Raw genomic sequence first — 27684 nt, 5'->3', positions numbered from 1 at the left:
AGTTTTATTGAAAAGTAGGCATTTTTGAAATTGGTACATATAAACAAACAAGTAATCTGAAAAAAATTACATTTGTATTTTTTTCTTAACAAGCATGTTTTAGGAGCCCTAACTATCCTTTTTGCTATAACTATTAAAAGTTTCATTCCTGAGATTTTTGTAGTCAAAATTCTTAAAGTAAGCAGAGAGGAAAGAAATGTTTTCCCCAGATGGGAGGCTGAACTGTGGATTAACATCTCAGCCAGTTAATTTCTGTCACTTTTCCATACATTAGAGTTTTCATTTAGGATATATCCATACTGTAATTTATTCCTTACCTATGGGCCCCCAAAGGTGCCACATCCTCAAAGAGCTGAAATATTCGGCTGAAAGATGGTATATAAGTAAAAGTTATTGTTACTAAATATTTGCCACTGTAGGTAGCTTCCTTCTTTTAAAGTGCGAACATAGAAACAAAATGAGTTTTTCACATCTAGTTTGATATAAATAACAATTCAAGTATCTCCTTTAAAATGATGTTCTGAAAAACATTAACATTTATGAATCACAAATTTAAATATATTTTCTGCAAGGCAGAATATTCCTGGAATATCCTTTGTTTTAATCATTACTTAGACTATAAAGATCAAAACCTAGCTTTGGTCCACGTCATATTTTTGATAGTTCCTCATTTTTAAAATCTATATACTTAACTAATCATTTACAAAAAATGAACATCACATGCATGAAAGGAAAGCTTCAAATGATAACATTTCATTTAAAAAGCTGTATTCAAATGAAGATGTGGTCTAAGACATTTGTGCTTATTTTCGGTTAAAGCTGACATATAAGATGTTCACTGAGCTTTCGTGTGAAATGGGGTTGCATCATAATCTTGAAAATGAATTCCCTTAGAAGTTGTGATCTTCATTATAGCCCCATTCAAAGTGTCATCTTCAATGAGTGTTATTAATCCACTGGCAATCATTGATGGGCTAAAAATAAAGGAAACATCAGGGTTTTAAAATTAAAGAATGAGGTATAATTATCACATTGTCTTGAGTTATTTTTGAAGTATCTATCACCTTTAACATGTAATAGGGAAATGTATATCATGAAGCTATTGCTACTTTCATTTTTTATTCAATTAGATAACTAAATTATAAATTTAGTGGTAGATTTCCACACCCACCCTTCTGTTATTTTATAGGAAGGATTCATAAATTTATATTTATTATTTACATTGAGTAAAGATTATTTTTCCATCTTTAACCTATCAGTAGAATTTAGACTTATCAGATAGAAATGTTTATTAGAGTAGAAGTTTGAAGAATTGTAACTAACATTTATTGAACGTCTATTATTTATCTGCTACTGTTTTAAGTACCTTACATATATCAACTTATTTGTGGACTTTCCAAAGCCCCTAAGTTTGTTTTAGTATTATCCCCATTTTACATGCAAGAAAATCAAGGTAAGTAGAGGTTGATGGATAAGTTCATGGTGGGTGTGGTGGAGTCAGGATTAGATCCAGATGACTCCGTCCTGTGAGACACCAGCTGCTCTAACTCAGACATGGTTCCCCAAACATGTGTGTTGATCAGTTGTTTCTTAGGAAAGTGGTTGAAGTTAGGGGGGCATATTTAATTTCACAAAGGGTATATATGAATATTGCTTGGAATTTAGGCAGATAAGGTATCATTGCTTCCAAAGACAACTAAACATCATCTTTTAAAAAAAAGTATCTGATCATGGTTGAAGGTATTAATGATGCATTCTTTATACCTAAAAGCAAAATTCATGATGTGTCAACATATCCTATTCAGAAACCCGGAAAAAGTATTTTTTTTCAGAGATTTTGTCAAACCAAAACTTTGAAGCTTGCATGAGTTTCTCAAATTTAAAAGCTATTTTTTTCCTTTTGATTGCTTATGTCTAGAGAGCACTTTGCTCCATTGTATAAAGGAAGATAGGTATAGTTTTACTTACTCCAAAATTCCATAGTATTTCATCATATCCTTGATATGATCCGTGTATTCTATATATTGTCCCATGTTTTCTTCTTTTTCAATGGATTTGAGTATGGGTGTATTAACAAAGCCTGGGCAAATGGCATTCAGCCTCACACCACTGTTCATGAGATTAGCAGCCATCTGCCAATTGGAAGTAGAAGGTTGCAGATTTCAGGAGTTTTGTAAATGTATAACATAGGATAAACTGATAATTAAATGTAGTTAAAAAACTGATGTGAAAAGTACTAGACAGCTATCCTTCTAGCTATATAATGATGACAATGGTAAGGCTGACTGGTGGTAGAAACTAAAAGAATACATAACCAAAGTGCTGAACTAATTCTTGCAAGCCTCACCTAATTACCTTTTTTAAAAAATCAATATTACTGGGCAACTCCTGAAAATACTTGATTATCTAAAGCGCTCTTATCTACTGAACACTGAAGGCAGCTGAAGGTAATAAGCTGAGGCTTAGAATTGATATCCCAAGTTTTCTTTGAAATTGGGGTTGTGTTAAAGAGAATACTTACTTAAAAAATACTGTTAGTGGAAAATTTTAGGACTTTGATTGATTCTAAAGACACTCAGTAATTTGCACTATCTGGAAGACAATTTTAATTATTTTTAGACTAACCTTCTTTGGCTTTTATTTGAACTATTTATAAAACAAAATGTAAGTCAATTATTTGTGGATTCCATTTGCTTTCTTGCTAAAATTTATTCATAACCCTCCTTATCAATACTTGTGGTGCTTTCAAGGTTTTCTGTGGACAAGCACAGAGTAATAAGAAATTTGAGTTGCCCGATGTGGACTAAGGCCAAATAAAATGATGCTCTGCTTTCTTGTTTCAGCTCTTACACCATGAACAAGTGTCCTTTTCGTGGTACTTGCCCATGTTTTTTTCATCTTTGTGCTTGTGTTGGTGATTTTGCTATCTGAAATGTCTTCAAGGCATAGTGCTGACGTGCTGTCTAGTATTTCTAAGTGCAAGAAGGCTGCAATGTGCCTATGGATAAAATACACATGTTAGAAGAGCTTCCTTCAGGCATGAGGTGTAAATGCTGTTGGCCATGCTAATACAATGCATATTAAATAAGGTGTCTTAAAAAAATAAGGTGTCTTTAAACAGAAATATTCATAAAACTAGGCTATGTGTTGATTGTTTATTCAAAATGTTGTAGCCAGAGGTTCAGAGGGACTTAACCCTGAATTTCCCCTATGAGCAACAGTTTAGTACCCTCTAATTCAGTGCTTGCAAGTGAATTTATAGAACATAATTAACAAATAATGAGCATCAACTGTACAGGTGTCCAGTCTTACAACTGTGAATGCAACAGTTCTGGTCTTTACTTTGATTTACTTTGCTTTGTAGTAGTGTTATGTGTTCATTAAAAGTTGAGTTAAAGATTAAGTCTCTGCAAATTAAATTAAAATTTCCAAGCAATTTCAATTAAGAGTGTGAGAGCTGCCAGTCTTCCTTTTTGACTGAACATTTACCATTCACCATCTGCTTTCTCTATCCCTAGCGTTTCTTGTTATCAATGATTTCCTGTTCGTCTGGCCCCTCTCTCTATTTCCCCTAGACTAACCACTGTAGAGGTCTCCCAACTGCTCTTTCCTTTTCTGCACTTGTCCTCTCTCATACATTCTTTCTGAATCTCTCTTTTTATGTCTTATTTTGGGTTTTTTGGCCATGCCACGCAGCTTGCAGGATCTTAGTTCCCCGACCAGGGATTGAACCCAGGCCCTTGACAGTGACAGTCCTAACCACCGGACTGCCAGGGAATTCCCATACATTCTCTAAAGAGCAGATAAAGAGCAGGTCTTCTTCAAATGGAAATATAATCTTGTCACTCCTGTGCAGAAAAAACCCACTGACGGCTGCATTTAGAATACAATCCAAGCTCATGACCCTGACTCATAAGCTGCCTTTCGTCTCGCTTCTGCTTACATCTCCAGTCAACCACATGCTCCTTTCCCCTTGCTCATCAGGCTCCATTCAAGCTGCCCCCCTTTTTTTTTTCAGTTATTATAAAAAGGCACTTCATGATATCAATGTATGTGGTCAATTAGTTCTAAAATAGTTTTCTAAGCTCTGTACACTTTCACCCTAGGTCTCCATGGAGACAGCATCCTTGACAACCCTCTCAGGTAAACTCTGGCTGCACCCCTCCTTCCATTCTCCACGCTCTCACTCATTTTTACCATATCTTCAGGGACAAGTAACACCTAGAGCATACTGCATATTCCGTTTAAGGAAGTCTTAAGTTAATGATTTTTAAATTTGGAGTCAATTTCAAAAAATTAAGGAATATCTTCCCATTTTTTACCCTTAAGGATATTTTTCAGTAACCTTCATTTTAAAATTATCTATTCTAGGGACTTCCCTGGCAGTCCAGCAGTTAAGACTCTGTGCTTCCAGTGCAGGGGGCACGGGTTTGATCCCTGGTCGGGAACTAGGAACCCACATGCCGTGCGGAGAGGCCAATAAATAAATAAATAAATAAATAAAATGGCTAATTTCATGTTAAAATAAAATAAAATCATCTATTCTATATTTGGTCCTTTACATGATCTGAAGACTATTTTTAATAATAAATAGTGAAGTAGAACTTAGTTTTCTATCTTTAATCCAGATGTATTGAATTCTGACTCTGTTCCCCTCTACTTCATAGAACTCATGCGTCACATATGTACAGAAAAGAGAAAAAGAGACACTGTGGTCATTGTATCCTCACCGCTGCCGAGCGTGTAAATCCAATTATGCCATGTTTGGAAGCACAATAAACAGGCTGTTGTGCAACAGGCATCAGCCCTGAGACAAATAAAAAACAAAACCACTTTTATTAAAAAAATAAGCAGACAAACCCCAATACTTGCTATGAAAATGAATAATTTGTGCCTGTTCCATTTTCAGATTAACCTAGAAAATACACTAAGGTAATCACTGGACAACTTTGCAAAACTCACTAGTCCAGGCATAGTTTAATCCTCCTATAACCTCTACTATACTGTCCAAAATTTATGGTCAGTAAGCTACTGCCTGGGGATGTAGCCAAGAGGGATACATAAGTTTTTCTGCTTCCCTGATGAAGTCAAGAGAAGTCAATGTTATCTAAAACACCAAAAGAATCATCTTGAAATCCTGTAAGTTACTATCTAATTTTCAGTTTTTATGTCTGGATTTTTAAAGTGTATATTCTTTATTTTTTAAGGCTTCCAAATGGCTGAAGGAGTTTAACCTGCTTATGCGGGATCTGGAGAGTATTATTTGTCTTCGTTATAAGTCGGTAAGCATTTCCCTGTCACGAATTGCACTGAACAATGCTGCTAAGTGTTTAAGAAAATTAAAAGTTAACTTCTTTTGATTCTGACCTGTAGCAGATGCCTAGATCTTCTCATCCCATGACTTAGGAAAAGAAAACCAGAAATAAAAATGTTTGATCCTATTTTATTTCCTTTCATAATTATGTACTCAGCAACAGAATTCAAGCAGCTTTAGAATTGGCTTAATTTTCCATTTACACACAATAGTAACTGCTCAAAAATACGATTAAATCCATGGTGTGGAGAAAAAGTGGTACTGCAGCAGGTATGGCATCTTTTCTCCCCTATCTCCCAGCCCGAGGTTACCCCCTCCCCACTATCAGAAGAAACAAAACAAGAAAAACTGATTTTTCTGTAGTTATCATCACTATCAAGCTTATTTCTCATAGTGATCAATTCTCTATCTTAATCAACAGTGAAACTTTTAACTAGAGCCATTTGTACATCTTGGCTTTTAACTCATTTCTTGAGTTAACACGTTCTGCCATTTTTAAAATTTGTGATTCTCCAAGGAAGAGCGATCCCTGATTACTTTAATGTTATTAATGTCAAATGTCATGATACTGCTAGATGATTCTGCTGAGACGTGGTCATTATCTCCACCCAGCTAACTAGTCCCAGAACCCCACCAATAGTGAGCGTGTTGTACCAAAGTGCAGTCATAAAGGCGGACCTTAACCACTCCCTGGGTGCCTGCCAGGTCTCAATATATGAAGTACATTTGCTCAAGAGCAGTTTAAATCCCTGGGAATGGAAGATGACACAGAGTGCGTCCTCACAATGATCTCAAAATATGTAACGTGGTTCTCTTTTTGTTTTGTTTTGTTTTTTCGGTTCAGTAACATGTGTAAGTTAATTAAGTTTGTCAGTGTCCGTCCACAAGCATTCATGATGCCTCCACAGGGTGAACAGGTGTATTAGGAAATCGAGATAAAGAGAATAAACAGGTGCAGCCAGGCGTTGCTGCTTCTTGTTCTTGTAAGTTAGTCACTGTTCTACCTGCTCCTTCAATGTGTATGAGACCAAGGTAGTGGTTGTAGGTGGCATTCACGGACAGCAGGAAAGGCAGAGTGAACCTGAGTCAGAGATGAGCTGCGGACAGCCACAAAAAACACAAGGATGTCAAAGATGAATGGGAATGAATTTCTGTTATGTATGTGGAGGCACCGAACTTCTGAACCCAAACGGGTTCAAAGTGTCACAGCAGCAGAAGAGAGGAAATACTGTTGTGTTGGTTCTGTCTAAGAAGCCAGCTGCAAGACACATACTTTCCTTTAAAGGGAGAATTGCAGATGCAATCAGAATTTGTTTGCATTTTTCAAGTGGCACTTGGCTTTGTGATTCTCGTGGCGTTCCAGTGACATTTTCACTGCAGTCCTGCAGAATGTTTCCTCTTGCATTGCTTTCACTCTCTGGCATTAGATCAAAGGCTGCATAAATCCATTTCAGACATTCAGAAATCAAGGATCCTTTTAAGATATTTTTCCAGCTTTTTGGTATAACTGGCATACAATAAACTGCATATATTTAAAGTGTGTGGTTTGATAGGTTTTGACATAGGTCTACACCCACAAAACCATGACCACAATCAAGATATGAACACAGCCATCCCCTAAAAGTTTCCTCGTGCCCCGTCATCCTGTCCTTCTGACTTTCCCCTCCCCCTAAGCAACCACTGATCTCTTTTGTGTCACTATAGATTCGTTTGCCTTTTCTAGAAGTTTATATAAATGTAATCATACAGTGTAAACTTTTCTGTCTGACTTCTTTCACTCAGGATAATTCTTATGGGACTCATCCATGTTGTAATGTGTATCAATAGCTCATTTCTCTTTCTTCCTTTTTTTTCTCTCTTTCTTCCTTTTTTTTTTTTTTCTGAATGGTATTACACAGTAAGGATATACCCATCAATTGCATATGCATTGCTCTTTTGATAGATATATTCAGTTTGGGGGTCTTATAAAAAGAGCGAATTCTGTTTTTCAATTATTTTATTTAGTCAAGTTGTAGTTAATTTAGTTAAGTAGAGAGTTTTTCTTTATCTCCCCAGTACATGTAGATTTTAACTGTGGCTCCTTATGTTTCAGAAAGGTAAAGATGTATGGGGTTTTGTCCCCAACTTGCCAACTGACTTTCAGTGTAGAACTTTGCTCTCTCTCCCTCAGTTTGCTGCTTTGAAAAGGGAGGCTAAAGGGAGAGAGAAAAGGTTTTTTTTTTTTAAGCCTTTTGTTAAGGCTTTTCTTTTTGACAGTGATTTTAGTTGGGGTGGAAATGTTTCAGAAATCCAACATTTTCTATTGGGTTTCATGATCCATTTCTCCCTTCCAAGTATAACATTACTGCTGTTGTGGTCAACTTCAGTATCGTATTGTTTAGCCATACCTCTGTTACCAACCTTAGACCTGCAGCACCAACATATAATGTTTCCACGTGCCTCAAATAAAAACCTGTTCTGAGGCTAGTAATAAGGGTCAGCTCAGAGAATTGTTCAGGGTGTGTCTGATATGACTCTGGGGACACCACTCACGTGGCAGTTTGTGGAGGTTGTGCCCCACAGAGTTCCTGCAGTTTACAACCTGCACAGCTATACATGGCAGCCCTCCATGGTAGAGGAGGATGATGGAGCAAGAGACTGAGAAGCATGAACCAGTGGAGGTAGGAAGAGAACAAGCTAAGCATCGTGTCACAGAAGTTAAAGATGGGACAATTTTAAGAAGCCTAGAGTGGTTGCTTTTATCATGTGCAGAATCAAAAGAGAATGGCTTTTCTTTGAGATATTAACGTCTCAAAATCACCCATCTAAAAATAATAGCCCTCTTGGCTTCACCTCCTTCTCCAGCTACCTCTCCACTGCTCCACAGCTCACCCTAACCAGGCTTTCCTCTGACCAGTCCAGTCCAACAGATCTTGTGGCGGTTGCCAATGACAGGGCATCTGCTAAGGCTAGGTCTTCATCTTGCTTGATACTTTGCTCAGTAGCAACCAAAACAGTTAATTATGCTCTCCTTGAAACACCTCCCTCCTTATACTGGTGTCCTTCCACCTCACCCTCACTAGCATCTCCTCCTCCTCGACCAGATCCACAAATAGGCCGGGGGACCCGAGAGCTGGTCCTGGTCCCCTCTGCTTTTCTATGCGCACTCTTTCCTTAGGTGACCTTATCCACTCCTGTGGATGAAATTCATTCTCTCCATGTCTCTTTCATTCTCATTCTCTCTCTCTCTCTCTCTCTCTCTCTCACACACACACACACACAACACATAATTTTCAAATTTAAATTCCAGATGTCCAGCCAAGATCTTTTACTCTGTCTTGAGATGGGAAATTTAGTTTTCTTCCCTTAAAATACAGTGTGTGCTAATTCAAAAGGTTTTAGGAGTGAATTCATTTTAGAAATATGTGTTTAGTACCAAGTAAGTGCCAAATATAAAGAAAACATGTTTTAAATAGTTAGTTGAAATGTATAAAACCAAGGGGAGGATCACCATTTGACCAGAATGTTATTTCTTATACTACTTAACCATTTAAAAATGTCCTTTTAATTGAATTGGTCGAGACAGATTATAGCACAGTAGTTTGGATTCTGGGTGCCAGACTGGCTGATCTCAAATCCTGAATCCACCACAATGAGCTCTGTTACCTTTGGAGGGGTTACTGCTGCGGACCATGGTGATTTTCCTCTGTGAAATAGAGTAGTAATAGTAGCTATTGTGAGTCCTGAATGAGCTAATTTACATAAAATACCTAAAACTGTGCCAGACACATAATAAGCATTACTATTTGCTGTTATCTTTATATAAATGTAATCATTTTTCCTAAAGATGAAACATCTCAAGTCTTATTTATTGTTTTATTTACCTGTTTATCCACATCGTACCTTTTTATGAAAATGTATCTTTTGCACTAAAATGCCACAAATCTGGTACAGCATCCTAACTGGGTTTGGTTTCTGAACCTTGGCAAACCGTGGACTCTTGCTGATCCTAATTCAAAAGTATTACAGAAGTGCATCCATTTAAGAACTATGTATTTAGTTACTTTAAACACAAAGGATATTGACGTAGTATTTTAAATCTGCGCTATTGAGAGCCCCTGGTGCAGGGCTACAGTAGAACTTTGATATCTGACCATCCAGATCACCCCATCTGACTTCACAGGGAGCTCTGCCAGGATAGTGACCACAGGCCCAGTTGCTGGAATGAATTTGGATTTTTTAAAATCTTGCAAATTAATTCCCATATGCACAGCAAAATTATTTTGTCTTCATGTTAAAGGATTTAAGAATAACACAACAAAGGACAGAGACCATGAGAGAACAGTCTCTAAAAAAATGTCATTTTGTTTGATGTTGTGAGGAGTCCTTAATTGTGCTTAAACATGGATGCCTTATATTTAAAAAGTTAAGAATAGATTTTCAATACTTATTATTCTGGGCCCAGCACTGCGCAAGTTTACTTAAAGAATTGTGAAATGGCTCTCTCTCCAAAATACAGCACGTGTAATTAGTTGCAGGTTTAGGTCTGTCCTAACTGTAGATTAAGAAAAGTAATATCAACAGAGGGAGAAATTCTACCCATGAAACAGAGAAATATTTTCTACAGCCACTCAGGATAATAACACCAAATGGCACCGACTGATGGGATAATTATGAAAAAAATGTTAAATACTTGAAAATGACATGTAATTATAGAACAAATAAAGAAGTCATTTGGAAAAGTAAAATATCATTTCCCTTTCCACATTAGTTCCTCTATCTTTAATATTCTTTCTACCTGTATTTACAAAAGATAACTTTAATATCTACATTTCACAGAAGGTAAATCACTCAAAAAGTTTTTGTGCAACAAACTGAAATCTGCTCAGACGGCAGTTGTACTGAATCCTTAAACATATTTTCTTTTAAATGGATAGAAACTATGTAAGATAGACTATACAGAAGTGCTAAAGAAATTCAACTTAGGAAAGGAAATTGAGAATCTAAGGATACTGATCTTTGCATGATAAACTTGAGTTCAGCAGCTGTGCTAAAAAGCAGGGATCGAAATTTCTCACATTTTCTTTATAATCAAAAAAGAAATGGTCTACCCATCTTTCTGTGGTTAACCAAGCACTTCTCTAATAAGGAAAAAAAAAAGAGAACTGGTGAGAATCCGTTTATCTATGTTTGTGCAGAAAGTGGACCAAAGTAGCTGGTGGACTTCCTTATTAGATGCTTTTCCACACAACAGAACACCTTATCTGATGCTGCTTTTTTTTTCCCCAGTCACATGCTTGCCATTAACAAATTATGTCTTAAAGTATGACCTGACATAAAAAGTGGCATAAACTTCCACAGAACGACTACATCTTCTGTGATAGAAATCTTTCCAGAAAGGTAACCCCAGCAGCACTTTCCAGGGATTGTTAATTCTCAGAAAGTTGTCCCTAAGGTCCCATCCCAATCCCCCTTCCTAAAAGTTCAGTTGTCCCCTACGCTGTGATCAGAGGAAACCAAGATGAGCTTTCTCGGCCACTCAGAGAATGTCCCTGTGCAAACTAGAGGCTGGTTCCTCAAACTGTGGGTCAAGGACCAGCATCAGAATTGCGGGATCCACCCCAGACTTACTGAGTCAGAATCTGCCTCTAAACAAAGCCCGTAGGTAATGTCTCTCATGTTGAATTCTAGAAGACTATTCATTTTCTTAATAGTCTTTATGGCTACGAAACCCTAAATCTTTTATCCATTCCTCAAAAGGCCAATTTATAAATATTTAGCCTTTCCTACTGATCCCTTTTAGTGTGTGTCTTCTTAATAATTTTAAGCCATAAGACAGCAAAACGGACACCACGAAGACTTTCGCTGGTACTAAGCGAGGGAGGTGGCCCACGTGCTCATAGCCGTTGGCATCTGACCAGTTAAGATCCAAATAATGCAGACTCAGCCACTGTACGATATACACTAAAACAGAGCAACATAAAATTGCTTTTATGACTACTGCTAATCCTCACCACCTTTCCCATGTTATGCAGCTTGTTTGAGATGAGTTGTTCCACTATAAATTGCAGATAATTAAACAGACTTCTGTTGTAGGGATTTGTAAAAGTTCAATGTGATATCACAGAGTCGATAGTTTATCACAGTGCCTGGAACTTGACACTTGCTAAATATGTTACTCCCTCTTTAAAGCAAACATAGTTGCAGAGGGTTGTACCACCTGATTACCTGAAATTTCTGGTCTGCTGTGACATTCCAGTCCAACTGCTCTTCAGGCCACGTGAGTTGTAAAGCCTTGTACCTCTCATCGTGCTTCTGCTTCACCTATGCCACGCTAACTGGTGCTGCCATGCTGACGAAACACTGACGTATAGCTCTTGGGGTAGAAACTTTGCCAGTTACTTTCATAGCCCTGTTTTCCTTCTGTTCATGTTTAACATGTTTGATTAACTTGAATGTGTTATTTAAAGTGGTAACTTTAGCTCTTCTACTGTAACACAAACTAATTACATAGTTGTTGATACAACTTAGAGCTCAAGTGAGTATGTCACTGGGCTGGGTTTAAGACATGCTAAACAAGTTCTAAGATTTTCAAGTATTTTCTTGAGACTCTAATGTTTTCAATTCAGAGCAGACACGACCTTCGGGGTGTCACTCCCCAAATGCTACCGAGTGACTTATTCTTGAGGCATAGCAAACACCAAGACCTCAGTAGCTGAGCAGGTGGGAGCAGGGTTGGTGGGCAGACTCCTCTTCCCGTGATGACTACTCTTCCTTTCCCACTAAGTATGGAAGCAGCATGATCGACTCCTATGGGACGCCTCATGGGAGCAGAGTTGTGTATCTGCTTTAAACCAGACTTCACTCTTCTCTCTTGTTCAACTTTTTCAGGTTTGACAGTTAAGGATGGATGTGGTAAAATGAGTGCAGTTTTATATATTATGTTTATAGACAAAGACTCGTACCGAAGAATCTATGTGGTTAACACAGCTTGGGACAACTTCCAGGGCTTCCAGGGACAAGCACACCCTTCCCTCAATACACTGAGGAATGACTCTCCACTGTAACTGCTCCTCTGTTTGTTAAACTTATTAATTGCATCTGATACTCGGTCTGCGTCAGCGGTCATTACTCATTAACTTCTCTGCCGAAACCAGTGTGTCAACTTGAGGTTTTACTATGACACTAAATGATTCCACTGGATCTGTGCAAGAGATCATGGGATGGACTCTGGTTGGGTGGACTATTACCCACCATTCCTTCAACAGAGTGAGCAGTAGGGGGAAAAGAGGGAAAAGTGAGGAAGGAATATTTGGAAAACACAGAGGAAGCAAGCATTAGAACTACTCTTCCTACAGATTTGTCAGTTATACCTCATATAAGCTGAGGAGTCAAAAAAAAAAAAAAAAGAATTACTTTGACTCCAGTAACCCCTCAAAGACTTTTTTGGTCATCTGGCGTCTGCCGACATGCTCCAACTTCAAGGGAACAAAATTGTTGATATTATTTCTGAGGAAAGTATGAGGATGTGAGGCGTCTATGTTTATCTTCTGCTACTATTACAAAATCCTGTATTTTTTATCGAACTGATCTCATTAGGGGAAGAACAGAAGCTCTTGGTGAGTGGATAAAATTCAAGACAGTACATTTTAATACTCTTTCTGAGATGAGGACACCTCAGTGACAAAGCCCAGGGTCAGAGGAGGGGTAGCAGGGGCTGTCTGGATTGGCCAGAGGCAACAAGGAAATGGTGTAGATGCCACAAGTATGGAGGACGAGCATTATGAAGGTACCCAATCAAGTATAATGGACAGAGATGAACTATTGAACCATGATCAACAGAGTTACCCTGCCTGTGGGGAGGAATATCAGAGGGAGAACCACTTTGCTTTTTTTGTTTGTTTTTTTAAAAATAACTTTATTGGAGTATAATTGCTTTACAATGTTGTGTTAGTTTCTGCTGTATAACAAAGTGAATCAGCTATTCGTATATCTATATCCCCCTATCCCCTCCCTCCTGCGTCTCCCTCCCACCCTCCCTATCCCACCCCTCTAGGTGGTCACTCAGCACCGAGCTGATCTCCCTGTGCTATGTGGCTGCTTCCCACTAGCCATCCATTTTGCATTTGGTAGTGTGTATATGTCAGTGCTACTCCACTTTAGACTGCTCTGCTATTCACTAGACTGTAAGAGTGTCAGAAAGGTAATTCAAAGCCAAAGTGGTCTCCTCGTTGAATTTATATCCATTCATTGTTTTATCTGCACGATTAGAGAAGGATCCACGCAGGGTTCCCAATACTGGCTCTGAGATAGGTAAGAAGAACATTCACACCCAGGATGGGTGCTGTGACAAAGCAAGCTCTTAGCCAAGAAAGCCAAGTGGACATCTAATTGTAATCCCTGAATTACTCTTCTCTGTGGCATGTTTGGACTTGTGATGTTGGTAAGCCCCCCAGATGGTTCCAGGGCTTTAATCTCTGTGTGTCAAACGGGGCAAAAGCTTAAGCTTTTGCTGAAGGTTTAATAAATAGTCCTGAGATTAAAGTAGTGCCCAGGAGGCCTGAAGATACTGGCAAATCGCACTGGCTTAATCAAGTTATAGGTTTCTCTTTCTTTATAATTAGGCTAAGATAGACACAGAAAGAGAGAGAGACTGACAGACTCATAGAGAGAAGAGAGAGAAAATCAAGTGGTTAAGAGTAGGGGATCTTGTATCAGGCTGCTAGCATGAGAACTGCAGCTCCCCCGCTTCCCTGCATGGAGGCTTGTGCAAGAAACCTAAACTCCCCAGGCTAGGTTCCCTTATCTGCAAGATGAAGATTATAGAATCTACTTCACTGTGCTGTTGAGAGTGTTAAATGAGAGAACACATAAGCAGTGTTTAAAAGAGCATCATGCAAACGGTGAGCGCTCAGTGAAAGTTAATTGTTATATATATTTAAATATCTTTATTGGATAAAAGGCAGTACCACCCTGCATTTCTCTATTCATGCTCTTTGGGGCAAGTAAGCCTCTTCCAGTACAGAGGCTCTCCCAGAGAGTCCTATATTGATTCAACTCTGAGGCCTTCTCTCTTTCCTGAGATTGAAATCAGTGCCTCCAGTGATACAAGGTCAAGAGTCTCCTGGTATGGTGTTCATGGTTCTCCAAGTGTCACCAGCCCCCTTAACTTTAAGAGAGAATTCATGGAATTATGTCTTAATCACCACCTTAGGTTCTTTTGTACATTTATATTTGTATTAAACTATTAAATATTTCTTCTTAATTCTCCAATCATTTATATATTTTTCTTACGATTTCATTTCAAAATAGTGTAGATTTAGCCGTGACTATTTGCCTTTTGGGTTCCAGCCTCTGAGAATCTAAACTTCAGCCCTCTCTGGGGCTGAATATCTCTTTTAAGTATTGCCCATGCTTTCACCTTTTAATGTACTCTTGGGCTTGAAATGTTATAATTTATAAGTAGATGACATGTTAGGAAAAATAACCAGATTACCCTGAACAATTTATAGACCTCGGGCTATAATAACCCTAGGGATGGCATTTTTGTCTTGAAGCAACTCAGAAAATGAGATGCGGGTTTATTTTTGAGAACTTCTGAAGAGGGAGATGTCTAAGTTTCCACTCGTGCTAAGTTCACAGTGGTTTAAAGACCATCTGACAATGATTCCTGGAGGAATGAGAAAAACGCTGAGCCTCAGACACTAGTGTGGTCACAGGTACCTCCAAACCTGACTCCCCCAGTGCTACTGCAGCTGGGAGGTGGAGGACAGGATGGGGGTGGGGCGAGGCTGTCACATGGGCATAAGGGTGAATTTGAGCGAAAGGCACTTGTAAAACAGCAGGTGCAAGGGAGCACTTTAATCTCCCTTTTCTTCCTGAAAGCAGGACACGTAAAAGATGCTGTCCCCGTACCAGGAGAAAAGAAACGTTATCGCTGGAGATCGGAGTCAAGGCCAAGAGACATCTGTACAGACGTTGTTAAAATAACTTTATCTTTCTTTAGTCTCCCCATAGATTTTAGTTACTTTCCCACAATCGCCTTGCTTTGTTCAACCTAGTTTTAAACACCAAGGCCTTGCCATTTCTTTGGGTCTTCGTTTTCCTCTGGGGGCTCTCATGGATGTGTGAAAACCTGCATGCTGTGTTCTTGTTGATCTATCTTCTGTCAATTTCATTCTCAGGCTGGGCCAGAGAGGCTGAGAAAGTAGAGATCAAGTCTGGCTTCCCCTACAGTATATCCCAACTAACTATATATGCCATATTTTAAAATTAGACACGTTTACTAAAATCACACAGGAGTAGAGATACCTTAACTTTGTTTTAGTCCTTTTTAGTCTATCAAAAGTGCTTTTACATGTTTTACTGCTTAGGAATCTCACAATAACCTTTGACAAATAGCAACTCTGGGAAACTATCTATACTTTTTTAAAAATAGTACTGCAGAAATATAAAGTCACAATTTAAGATAATAGGAATAAACTTAGACTTTGAACTTCTGATATTATACAACAGAAAATTCCATAGAACCAGTAAAAAAAAAAAAAAAGTAAACCAAGTTTCAATTTCAAACCTGAGTTGATAATAAATATACTTTGAAGAGTTACTTTTGTGGTCCCAATTACCAGTAAGAAATCATTATTAACACGATAATTGTCCTTACCTGCTAAAGAGGACATATTAATAATGACGCCACCTTCACCTCCATTTTGCTTGCTCATGTAATCCAAACCCAGGTAGGTTCCACTGATGACAGAAACCTAGTCCAGGGGCAGAAATGGGAAAAGCAACAGAGCTATTATACTCTGTTAAAGAGTATAGCTCTGATAAAGAGCTATTATACTTTATCATACTTTATCATATGGTCACACACCAAAGTTTTTATTGCTATCCCAGACACCGAGGGAGACTCCTGCACGTGTTATCAGTGAAAGGTTTTGAAGTGGCTGTGTTTTTTAAATGCATTGACTGGATTCTCTTTTATTTGCCTAAACTTGTAGAGCTCATCACATCTCTGCAAAACTTCACTTAGTTGCCTGATCTGAGATTTTATGATAAAGGTTATATTCCAAGTGTCTTGTTACTTTCACTAATCCTCAGCATCTTCAAGAATTCTATATATTCTTTTTCTTTTCTAAATACTGGATACAAAATGTATTCACCCTTCTTAGCACATGGTTCTCTTGCCCAACTATTCCACATCCATCTGCTCTGTTTCATTCTCTTGGATCTTGGAATATGTAATAGTGGATACCCTTGATTTCCTACACAGTTTTCATTTCCTTCTTCTATTTTGCATTTGTATCTCCTTCTTCTGCATGTAATACAGAGGAAGGTGATCTCCCCTGTTTTAGTGCAGACAGTGATTAATCTATTTCAATCACAGAAATCCCATTCCCCTTGCCCGTGACTGGTTTAGGAGCCAAATGTGACCATTTCTGGCGAGACCTGAGAAGCAGTCCTCTGGAGGTGGGGTCTGGGTTGGGGAGGGTGATGGAAGAGGACTCTGCGGAGAAAATTGTCATCGCTTTTAAGAAAACCAGGAAGAAATGATTGTGTTATTTCTCATTGCTTCCTATGGGGCGATGGCTGGAATGAGGTTATATTGATAGCATCTTTAAGAGGAAACCACCATGATGGCTGGCAGATGGGAATGAGATCTGGGAGCTGTGGCGTCAAGCCATCCTGAACTCTGTGTCATATGAGATCACATAGCTGTTGTACCCAGTCTGAGCAAGGGATTTCTGTTCCTTGGACATACGGTCTTCAGTAATGAAATCACTTAATTTTGTTCATCACGCCTGCAGCTATCCTTTTGAAAGCTTACTCTGCTTTGCTACTCACATCCATGTATAGGCACCTTTTCGGTTTTATCCTAACATTTAAAAATTAACCACTGTCGGGCTTCCCTGCTGGCGCAGTGGTTGAGAGTCCACCTGCCAATGCAGGGGACGCGGGTTCGTGCCCCGGTCCGGGAAGATCCCACATGCCGTGGAGCGGCTGGGCCCGTGAGCCATGGCCGCTGAGCCTGCGCGTCCGGAGCCTGTGCTCCGCGATGGGAGAGGCCACAACAGTGAGAGGCCCGCGTACCACAAAAGAAAAAAAAAAAGAATTAACCACTGTCAAAATCAACTTGTGACATGGAACATATTTGAAACCTTACATTCCCTTTTAGGTTTAAGAACTCCTCTCCCTTCCAACTCAGACTTTTGAAAGGTGAAAATTTGCTTTCCATATCTTCATTCCTACGTCTCTCATGCTTTACAGCACTGCAAAGAAAATGATACAACAGATAATGAGGTAACGAGTCTGAACCTGAGGGTATATATTGGTGGTTACCTTCTTTTTATTTTAAAAAGTCCTTTTGGAGTTTTTTTGACAAGGATCCAGAGTTGCCTCTCTACCTAACAGTAGTTCTAGCACACAAAAAAGTAAGCTGAAGATTCTATTCACTTAAGCCATGCATCAGTTTGATATTAAGTAGGCTTAGGGAGAATGAGTGAAACCTGCACATGATTCCCTTTACAAAGGAAAAACAAAACATTAATGGTTTATATAAGAAGGAAAAGAATGTAGATGGCTGAAATTACTCAAGTCAGTTAGATTCTGTGTGTTTCTGCCCAAGTCTCCAGCATGTCTGAACAGAATTTCTGTTTATGTGTACTGGCGCTACGCTTTTATTCTCAGGTATTTACAGCTTTGCTGACACCTGCTTTTGTGTTTTCAACATCTACAAGATGCAGCCAGATAGAAAATTTGGGAATGTTTTTAATTTTTTTTTTAAGCCAGATTTATTTCCTGCTTTTTGATGGAGAAGGAGGCAAAGGATCATCTTGCCATCCATTATCAGGTTAAGAACTGAGTAACTTTTCAAATGAAAGGCTTCTTAGGATAAACCTGCAAGACAAAGCCTAAGGTTCTAGCTGTAAATATAAGAAATTTTCACCTCTTTTCCTTTACCTTGACAACCTCTTCCATATCCCAGATCATAAATCAATGGAATTGTTAGAAAAACATAGAATAAAAATGTTTCCTAAATATATGTGTGGCCTTTTGGCAATGTTTATACATTGTATAGATTGGGCCATTGTAATATCAAGCATCCAGGGAAAAAAAGAAAACAAAAGTTACAGATATGTTCTCGCTACAAATACAAAAAAAGCTGGAATCTATAGTATTATTTTCGTCCATTTTGTAAAGGTAGTTAAAATTTTGTATTTGACTCTCAAACAAAAAAAGAGGAAAATCCAATGTCTACTTTTACTTAGTGAGGATAAATGAAAATTCAATTATTGACAAAGTGATATAATTAACACATGCTTACTCAACATTTTTAGTTATGAAGAGACAATTTTTATATGTAATACTGAAATTGTATAGTATTCCAAATGTTAACATACTTTTTTTTTTAAACAAGTTAAAGCATTCTATAACTTAAAACCACTCTCATAAATTCCCCTATCCTGGAAATAATTCTCTAGTAATACAGATAAATGGATAAATGAACTTGTTTAACTCCTCTTATTAGGCATAATGGCTTCCTATTATACACACATATATGTATCTATGCTTCTATAACATTTGTGTGTATGTGTGTGTGTGTGTGTGTGTATGTATTCACTACGGAATTTTCCTAATCTGTCATTTCCTTTATTTAATTTCCCTCCAGTCTGCAGTTGCTTTTAGTTTATTTATAGTTCTAGTGCTACACTGTAATTAAAGCAATTTTTTAAGATTCTGTCATCTAAATCATGAAACTCTGCCTTTCAGGTTTCTTGTTTTTTCTCCAGCCAGTTCTCAAGGGATACTAATATAGATGATCATTTTTTTCCTGAAAACTTTTCTCATCTTTTATTCTTCCATGTTCAATCTTTTAAAATTTCTGCTTATTTAGGGGGTAGATATGATTGTCTTCCCCCTTGCAGAAGGTACTTATAAAATTTAGCAAGATTTCCCTAACTATAACATTTCAATGGGATCTTTAGATATGGCAGAGTAGCAATAACAGAAAGTAGTTACTAATTTAAGGTGTAATCAACACCCTTGGGAGCCGAGAAAACAGGAGTACACTTGACAACACGGTTTCTATCCATTTCCTCAACTCTTCATTAGAGACAGTATAGAGCAGAGGGACCACCTCGTTTAGAAATGAGATAGTGCGAATGAAGAAACTGTAGGCTTTTAGTCTCTGGACAAGAACTGCAATTTACTGAGTGATTGCTATGTAGTAGCACTGTGCTGGATGCTTCATACAAATTATGGTTTATTGACACTTAACCAACCTTAGAGGTAAGAGGATTACCTTCATCCTTTCACAAACTGGGAAATTCAAGATCAGAGACATGAAATAAAAGTTCATGAATTTTAAATTCAGGTCTGAAACAAATCTTCTTTAAAATCCCCAACAACAGCCATCTATTTTGTTTAATTTTTATTTGAATATACTAAAGGAGTCAATATAAGTTAGTCATGTGTCCAAATTAGGTTGTAAGTCCCATCTGAGTGGGAATGAATTATTTAGGTTTATTAAAGCTTCAAAAAGTAAAATAAATACATTACCAAATGGCCTTATCAATATTCAGAGTTAAGTCTACCTCAGCCCAATGGCCAGACCAAACTTTGAGAGTTATACAAAGACTCATTCTTTCCTGAACATTCCCTGTGAGCCTGAGCAGCTATAAATAAGGCAGCTGTGTCTGGTTTCAGAGTGAGGAAGCACAGAGGAGCCTAATGGAAACAAAAGACTGGGAAGAGGTTTACTGTATCTCTCGTGTGGGAAGAGCGGTGAAAGCTGGTGGCAGAAGAATAAAGAAAGGGCAAACTTGCTAAGGAGTAAAAGTGGAAGGACATATATACTGTTCGTCGTACACTGTTTGCAACACTGATGTGTTAGGAAACCATCCAAACATTGTACTGAAACACAAAAATGAATATCCACGTATGCAAAATATCATAGAATAGCAGTTTATTTTTCTAATACACTTTAATTGAACATCTATGTATGCAAAACAATTTTCTGCCTTCAAAGAACTTACAGTAGACTAGCATAAGTTATACATGTATAGAAATAGTTCTAATAAAATTTAAAAACTGACATGCCTTATAAGGATGGTATAAATTATGTTGTATAAAATTTCCGAAGAGGAAAAGATACATGGTAAGGTCCTTTAAGCCGTTACTCTCTGATATGGACAAGAACATGGAAAAATATGCAAAAGACCACACAGGGAATTGTACAAGGAGGTAAATTACATCCAGAGCAGAGTTGAAAAAAATTATTATACAAACCACACACAAATATTTGCATTATACTGAGATAATCAAGTTATAAGGATAATGATTGGTCAGACTTTTATCTACTTTTGCAATGGGTGTTGTAAGTAGGAGGGGAAGTAACTTGTTTTTAAGTTATATATGGGTAACAAAGGTTATAGCTTGTTCTTTTTATGTAATATTAAATAAATGTCATCAGTCCCTGGAGTTAAGCTAAGGAGTGGCCTTTGTCAGCAGAGTTCAAAGGAAAATAAAGGCCAGCTCCAGGAGAGTGAGTTGTAACCAAACAGGGCAAATAAAATTCCCGTCTTGCAGAATTTTCTATTTGCAAGTAATGTAGGAACTTTCCATTGGAGCAGGTGTTTATTCACCTGTATATTTATTATATTAAAGCAAACATGCCCTCTCTGCTGGATGAAGATAGATACTTCGAATCCTATTACCTCTGAGACAATCTCTTCACTATTTTCATGTTTCATTTATTAACTCTAATCATTGCACATGTTTTCTGACAGCTGATTTCTCAGAAGAAAGGCACAGTAGGTGCCCGTTATGAATGCACTGAATATAGGAACTTTATAGCCTAGGGACCACTATCTATAAAATATCTGTAGTTTTACTGATGAAACTACAAATAGTAGTGATGTTCTAGGGAGAGAGCTGCTGTGTTATTTGTGCTTTTTCATTAGCATAGCTTGATTCAAAAAAAGTCTTGTCACGTTATGTGGTTTTGGAGAGGGGCATAAGTTTATAAAAACATGTTTTTTAAAATTCCTGCAGTTTCCAATTGATTGCATATTCCAAAAAAAATATTTTATATCTGACAACCAAAGGATTTAATGAAGTATGGTTCATAATAAGTCAGGGATAACCACCAAAGATGTATAAAATGTATGGTTTTCTTACCAGCTGAAGAAAATAAAGTGATCCAATGGAATTTAAGACAAGAATGGAAAAAGAACATAAACAGAAAGAAAATTTAGTGAACATAAAGTATGAACTAAAGTGGAAGGAATAAGTCCTAATAGAAGAGTAAAAATAAATATGAGTGGCTTAAATTCACAAATTTAAAAAGCATTTGTTTCTAGATGTGATTTGAAAACTAAGATCTCACATTACACTGTTAGCAAGAGACAAAATTCACATAAAAGGTTACTTTCATTTTCAAAATAAAGAAATAGAAAAAGATATGCCTAGGTAAATGTGAATCAAAAGAAAACACAGGGTACCAATATTATTTCTGGAAATATAAAACAAATCAAAAATCACAGGTTGCAAATGGGGCTACCACTTTAAAAAATCAAAGATCAGTAAATTATAATCACCAGCCATTTATGCAGAATTCACACTGACAGAATGACTGAAAGAGGTAGGCAAGTTGACATCTGTCATTTGAGATATGACTACATGCTATTCAGAAACAGACAGATCAAGGAGATAGAAGTAAGCAAAGGAATAGCTGACAGCCAAACCGAATAGAAATATTTTAAGAAAAGAAAATTATAAGCTCTTATCATTTATAACAGAGAGACACAAATATTAAATTAAATTAGGTATTAACTGAGCAAATTCAATGGTGTCTTAGATATGGATATACCATGATAAAGTAAGATTTAGCCAAGAGATGTAAGTATGGTTCACAGTATGAAAATGTTTCATTTTATTTCACTACATTATTAGCCTAAAGTAGAAGAAAATCATAGAATTATCTCAACTCAGGAACAGCAGTTGTCATGTCTCTAAACATACACACACATACACACACACACACACACACCAGAAGATTTTGAGGGACACTTGACAAATAGGTTTTAAAGTTATTTTGAACTATAATGATATCCAGGAACACTTCAGACAAATTTTAGAAAGAACTGGAAGGAGAGTGTTTGTACTTTAAAATAGTACCTTTTGTTCTGGGTCAAAGGATTTTAGGCATCTGTCAAGCTTGTGCCTTATCAAAGTGGTACTCACAGATTCAGCTTTCTTATGAGGGTAATTCTCATTACTCCTATCAGGTTATTACAGTTAAGTCATTACTCATGAAAATGTCATTTCAAGTCAAACATTTATTGACTAAGCACTATCTTCAAGATATTGTGTTGATTACTGAGAGAAGAACAAAGAAAAACATCACATGGTTCCTGTTTTTAAGGAGTTGGATGTGGTGAAGTAGGGAGCACTCCCTGTGCATTTATACACACACAGCTGCCCCTCTGTACTTTACATGTGCCTGCTTTGCAAGACTAGTAAGAAAGACCTTACCAAAAACTGGGTGACCCCATGCCCCGCCCAGCTCTGACATTTGGCTTTAGCTAAAGTTTGTTACTAAACCCCAATATCTTATGTCAAGTCTGTTTATAAAATAAGATAATCAGCAAGCTTATGATACAACGAATAAAACAAATTTTATTTCCTTATTCTACATGTTTACAATTCAAGGAAGAGCTAAATAATCATCGAACATTATGGGAATTACACACATGCATGCACACACACACGCATGCACACACACACCGGCATTCAAGATAAAAATCTTAATAATTACAGAGTCCAACGGTCACTTTAGCCTTGTTTTCTGTTATAGTCCTGGAATTAAGATTTATTTTTTAAGTACATAAGTTAAGCCAGGGGTTGGAAATTTTTTTTCTATAAAGAGTCAGATGGTAAACATTTCAGGCATTGCACATCATAGGGCCTCTGTCACAATTATTCGATTCTACCACGGTAGCATGAAAGTAGCCAGTGACAACATGTAAATAAACGACCTTGGCTGTGTTCCAGTGAAACTTTATAGACACTGAAATTTGAATTTTGTATATTCATATATTTCTTTTTTTTCTTCTTTTTCTTATTTTTTCAACTGTTAAAACATGTAAAGCCCATTTTTAGCTTGCAGGTCACAAAAACAGGTGGCAGGCTCATTTGGCCTGAGGGCCATAGTTTGCCAACTCCTAAGTTATAAAGTAAAAGATGTTTTTTTCTCATATTTCCTTTTAATATTTTAAGACAGATTTATTTTCATAATTGAAAACCTCAAATGTCTTCCTATTTGTAAAAGGAAATGCTTTTTTCCCCAGCTTTTTATAACTTGCCTTTTTCTACATTGTAGGTCACTGTATTGTTTCCATGAAAAAAACCCTTTTTTCCTTTTAAAACATTTTATTAAGTAATTGTAGACCATGAACATGGCTAAGACAGCTTACCAAATTAATTTGCAGAGTTTTTTCCCAGTTTTTCTCATTATTCACTCCAGCATTATTCACCAAAATGTCCAGTTTTCCAAAGTGGTCTACAACTTTCCTAAAAGTATCTAATAAAACAAAAAGAAAAAAGACATCATAGATACGTTCTTATTTTGCACAGACACCTTTATCACAGTCTATGCCCTGAAATGAGGTTTTAATTCATCCACGCTTCTCGTGAAAGTTATACCCTTAGACTGTGACTTCCTGCCTTGCTTCTCAAGTGTGGTTTGTGAGTCAGCAGCATCAATCAGTATTACCTGGGAACCTGCTAGAAACGCAGAATCTGTGGCCACCACAGACCTATGAAATCGGAATCTTAACCTTAATAAGATCCGCAGATGATTTGTATGCACGTTAAAGTTCTGTAAGCAGTAACTCAGTGGTGTAAACTTTAGAGAACTGAGCATACTATGCTAAGAGCTCTTAGAAGTCAGTCTGGGCAACCAGCATCTCTGTCCCTAGGAAGTTACTGAAGCTCTGTGGCTTAGACTATGACAAGCATCCCTTTAAAAATAAGCCATATTTTCTTCATAAAGTGTCATATTAAAACAGTTATGTATCCAGATCCATTATGATCATTTCAGTGCATTGGATATCCTAGTAAGTCTATTTTTCATTCAGATGATTTTATTTGATTATTGTAACTTCGATGTTTGCCTTTTCTTTTTCTATTTTGACAGCTTTGTATTGCAAGTTTGTATAACAACCATGTTCAACTAAGGTCAAGTCTGCATAGATTCTGAGGTTTGAAGGTCCCTCATTACGTTGTCCAACCACATTTCCAGCCCTTGCAAACCCTCCTTGACCAGTTAAAATTAGGCTTTACCCCTTGGTATTGAGAAACATTATTTCTCAAAGTAGCGTTTTACATAGTTCTATTGTTTCCCTGGGCCTTTTACCACTGGTTCTAGTTCTATCACTTGAAACTATAGATAACAATTGTGGTTATTCTTCCAAACGATAGAAATGCGTTCTTGGGTCTTGGGTCCAACATATGAGTTCCTTGAAAAAAATAGAGCTGCACAAACTTTATATTGATTGAAATAAAAGTAAAGAATTATTAACAACCACCAGACACATTGAAGACGGCATGGACTAATTTGTGAAATGGATAAATTACTATGCAAGTTAACTGCCAAAAATGTTGCCAAGACTTTCTAATATGTACCCCTTACAGTACCTTTTACTGTACTGGAATGGAAAACAACAAAATATATAAAAACTGTTCACTTTTTCAAAGAATCTTTAAAATGATTCTTAAGATCTCAAATTGATTCCAGAAAAGGTCCTCCCGTAGAAAAGATCTAAGGAATATTATTATTGTTAATTTTTGCATTTCATCTTAAATATATTCTACTCTTCAGAAATCCACATCCACCTTACAGGAAATTAGGTTGTCAAATATGGACGTCTAATTGCGTCTTTACTTTTCTTTCCTCTTTTGGTGTCCACTGTATTCCTTATACTCTGCCCTTACCGATGTATAACACACGAAATTATACATCGGTGTATTCTTCTTTATAACACACCACTGAATTTTGGGCTCAAGCAACTTACAATCTATTGATAACTCTTGCTGACATTTATATGCTGTGGTACTCTTTGTAATTTGCCTAAACTCTTCAGGTTGCATTTTTCATCTGTAAGTCATCTCCAAGAACTTTTTCACCTCTGTATTTTTATGATTTCAATGAAGTCTCTTTGGCCACATGTCTAAGCAGTTTTAAAAGTTGTAGGCAGCATTAAATCCTGACACTGGAAGAGCCAATGCCATGTTTTCCTAAACTGCAAATAGACGCTGATGTCCAGACAGCATGTGGATTTCTCACGACCAACATGGCTTCTGCTGGTCACTCATCCTGTGTCTGGTTTCCTCCTTCACAACCACTTATCCTTAAGGAATGTGTTTACAGTCAAGGTACTAATTTTAAATACTGGGAAGCAAAACAATTAAGGTTAAATGTCACATGTGAAACTACATAAATCCAGACAGAAATAGCTTTCAGATGATCTGTAGGGAATCTGTTCCCTATTCCATCAGCATGGCTGTTGGGGTGTGACATGACTTTATCCCTGATGAAAACTATCCTGTGCAATCAGCAAAACTTTATCCTCCAGCAGCTAGCACTATGTTTACAGGTCTCTTCTACTCATGCTTGTAATCCATGTTATAGGTCTTTATAACATTTTCAGATTTTTATTATATAATTTCCTTTCAAACAATTTCCCTGAACAGCAGTTGCTTTCCTTCTAACATAGAGCTCCATTTTCACTCTCTCACAGAACAGCCCAACGTTTTCGAAAAAACACACATCCACGTTAAGAACAGAAGTACCAGAGTGACTTTTATGAGGATATTTTTGGTACCTTGACTAAAGGCGTGCCTAATAATTGACTTAGTCTTTCAAAAAAACTTTGTGAAATACAAATATTTTATTTTCCCATTTTTCCCCAGAAAAATATGTATGTTTTTCATATAGATCTATTGGGTTTCTATATGACCAAATCTGTTAATTGTCTACACCAATTCGGTCCCTGATATTTCACAACTAGATTGGTCTATTTTAAGTGAGTAGACGGAAACAGGAAAGCATTGAGGAAAGTCTGGTAGAAGCTTTTCTTCTGCAATTCTAAGACTACAGTACAGCTATTATTGTTTTTAAAATATCATTTCATAGGGAAAACACCAGAGAGAGCATGTGGTCAAAAGCATCCAGCACGTCTGTGATGACAACCCTTGACCTTTCATTCTAGTATGTTCCAAAGAGAAACACTGCCACATTTGATTGTCATTGGACTCTGTGTCTTCCAGCTTTCTGGGAGAAGTTGTTTGCCATACTCGCCTAGCCTACTTTGTCTTTCCCAGTTCCATCTGCAAGTTCAATCATTTAATAATTACTGTAGCAGCACCGTCTTGGAATACACCAAGGAATCTTGATTACATTATGTGCGGCCAAATCACTAAAATAAAAGGATTTCTCAAGCATGCTTGGCTTTTCTTCCCCCTTAGCTTTTAGGGCTACTGGGACGTCAGAGGAAACGTAACAGTCCCAGCTATCACTTGCAGCTCAGAGGTAGCTGCTCTTCAGGAGATAGTCGGCCGCCCACCCCAGGCTGGATCTCTGGCCGGGGGTTGCCTTCATGTTGCTGCTTACTCAAGGCGCGCTCCGCGTGGATGGATGGATTCCCCGCCCTTACCTCTTAGCTGTTCCTGATCGGCCACATCGCACTGGATGAAGAGAGTCTTCTGAGGTTCAAACTGCTCATCCAGGGCAGCTTTACACTTTAAACCTGCTTCATGATTCCAATCGACAAGCGCTACCTACAGACAAGAGGAGAGGAATCGAGATCCTGCGCGGCTCTTGAAATAGACCAACAATAAAGAGACCCCAGGACGCTCCTCTTTTGGACCTGAGATGGGGCAGTTTATACAGTTCGGGGTCCCTCCCGGAGCGTTCGAGGTCCGCTCGAGCGCGCCAGCCTGGGCAGCTCTGGAGACTGCACGGCGGGCACCGGGGGCTCAGCCTCGGTCCCTGCCCCCAGCCCCCGGGGGCCCCGGCTGGGGGGCGGGTCTCGGGTGGGCCGGCGAGGTTCGCGCCGTGCGCCCTGCCTCGCTTACCTTGGCGCCCTTGAGCAGCAGCGCCTCGGCGAAGGCTCGGCCGATGCCCTGGGCCGCTCCGGTCACCAGCGCCACTTTGCCGTTCACGTGCATGTCGCCTCCTGCGCGCGGTGGGCGAGCTCGGCGTCTCCGCGCGGCCGCGGCTTTTAAGGACCCTGCGCGCGCGCGTGTGCTGCCCGGCCGCGCTCTCCTGCCAGTGGGCGGGGATGAAGCTGTCAAGCAGCGCCGGGCACCCACGATTGTGTCACCTGGCC

At 38.1% G+C, this 27684-nt stretch overlaps 1 protein-coding gene across 3 annotated transcripts; it reads right to left on the bottom strand.

Annotated features, from left to right (window-relative positions):
• HPGD (15-hydroxyprostaglandin dehydrogenase) lies at nucleotides 1-27671 on the bottom strand. 3 transcript variants are annotated; one of them, XM_081238343.1, is made up of 7 exons: nucleotides 27431-27671; nucleotides 27010-27133; nucleotides 23770-23876; nucleotides 15957-16053; nucleotides 4731-4807; nucleotides 1969-2132; nucleotides 1-974 (listed from the first exon to the last, which is right to left on the bottom strand). In XM_081238343.1, exons 1-7 carry the CDS (start codon nucleotides 27521-27523, stop codon nucleotides 836-838), a joined length of 801 nt encoding a protein of 266 aa, XP_081094469.1. In that variant the 5' UTR covers nucleotides 27524-27671; the 3' UTR covers nucleotides 1-835. The 3 variants fall into 3 exon arrangements, with proteins under 3 accessions (XP_081094469.1, XP_081094470.1, XP_081094471.1); XM_081238344.1 differs by lacking the exons at nucleotides 1-974; nucleotides 1969-2132; nucleotides 4731-4807 and adding an exon at nucleotides 4814-6749; XM_081238345.1 differs by lacking the exons at nucleotides 1-974; nucleotides 1969-2132; nucleotides 4731-4807 and adding an exon at nucleotides 6761-8999.
• Nucleotides 27672-27684: the final 13 nt, after the last annotated feature.

The sequence above is a fragment of the Mesoplodon bidens genome (genome assembly GCF_964165515.1).
Source record: "Mesoplodon bidens genome assembly, chromosome: 6".
In the NCBI taxonomy this organism is placed as follows: Eukaryota; Metazoa; Chordata; class Mammalia; order Artiodactyla; family Ziphiidae; genus Mesoplodon; species Mesoplodon bidens.
This window is presented reverse-complemented; position numbering and strand designations above follow the sequence as displayed.

Coding starts and splice junctions, on each gene's coding strand:
- HPGD (XM_081238343.1), bottom strand. CDS start 27,523: ATGCACGTGAACGGCAAAGTGGCGCTGGTGACCGGAGCGGCCCAGGGC. Junction 4,808..15,956: donor TAATATGTCCTCTTTAGCAG/GTAAGGACAATT, acceptor TATTTGTCTCAG/GGCTGATGCCTGTTGCACAA. Junction 975..1,968: donor AAATACTATGGAATTTTGGA/GTAAGTAAAACT, acceptor CTTTATTTTTAG/CCCATCAATGATTGCCAGTG.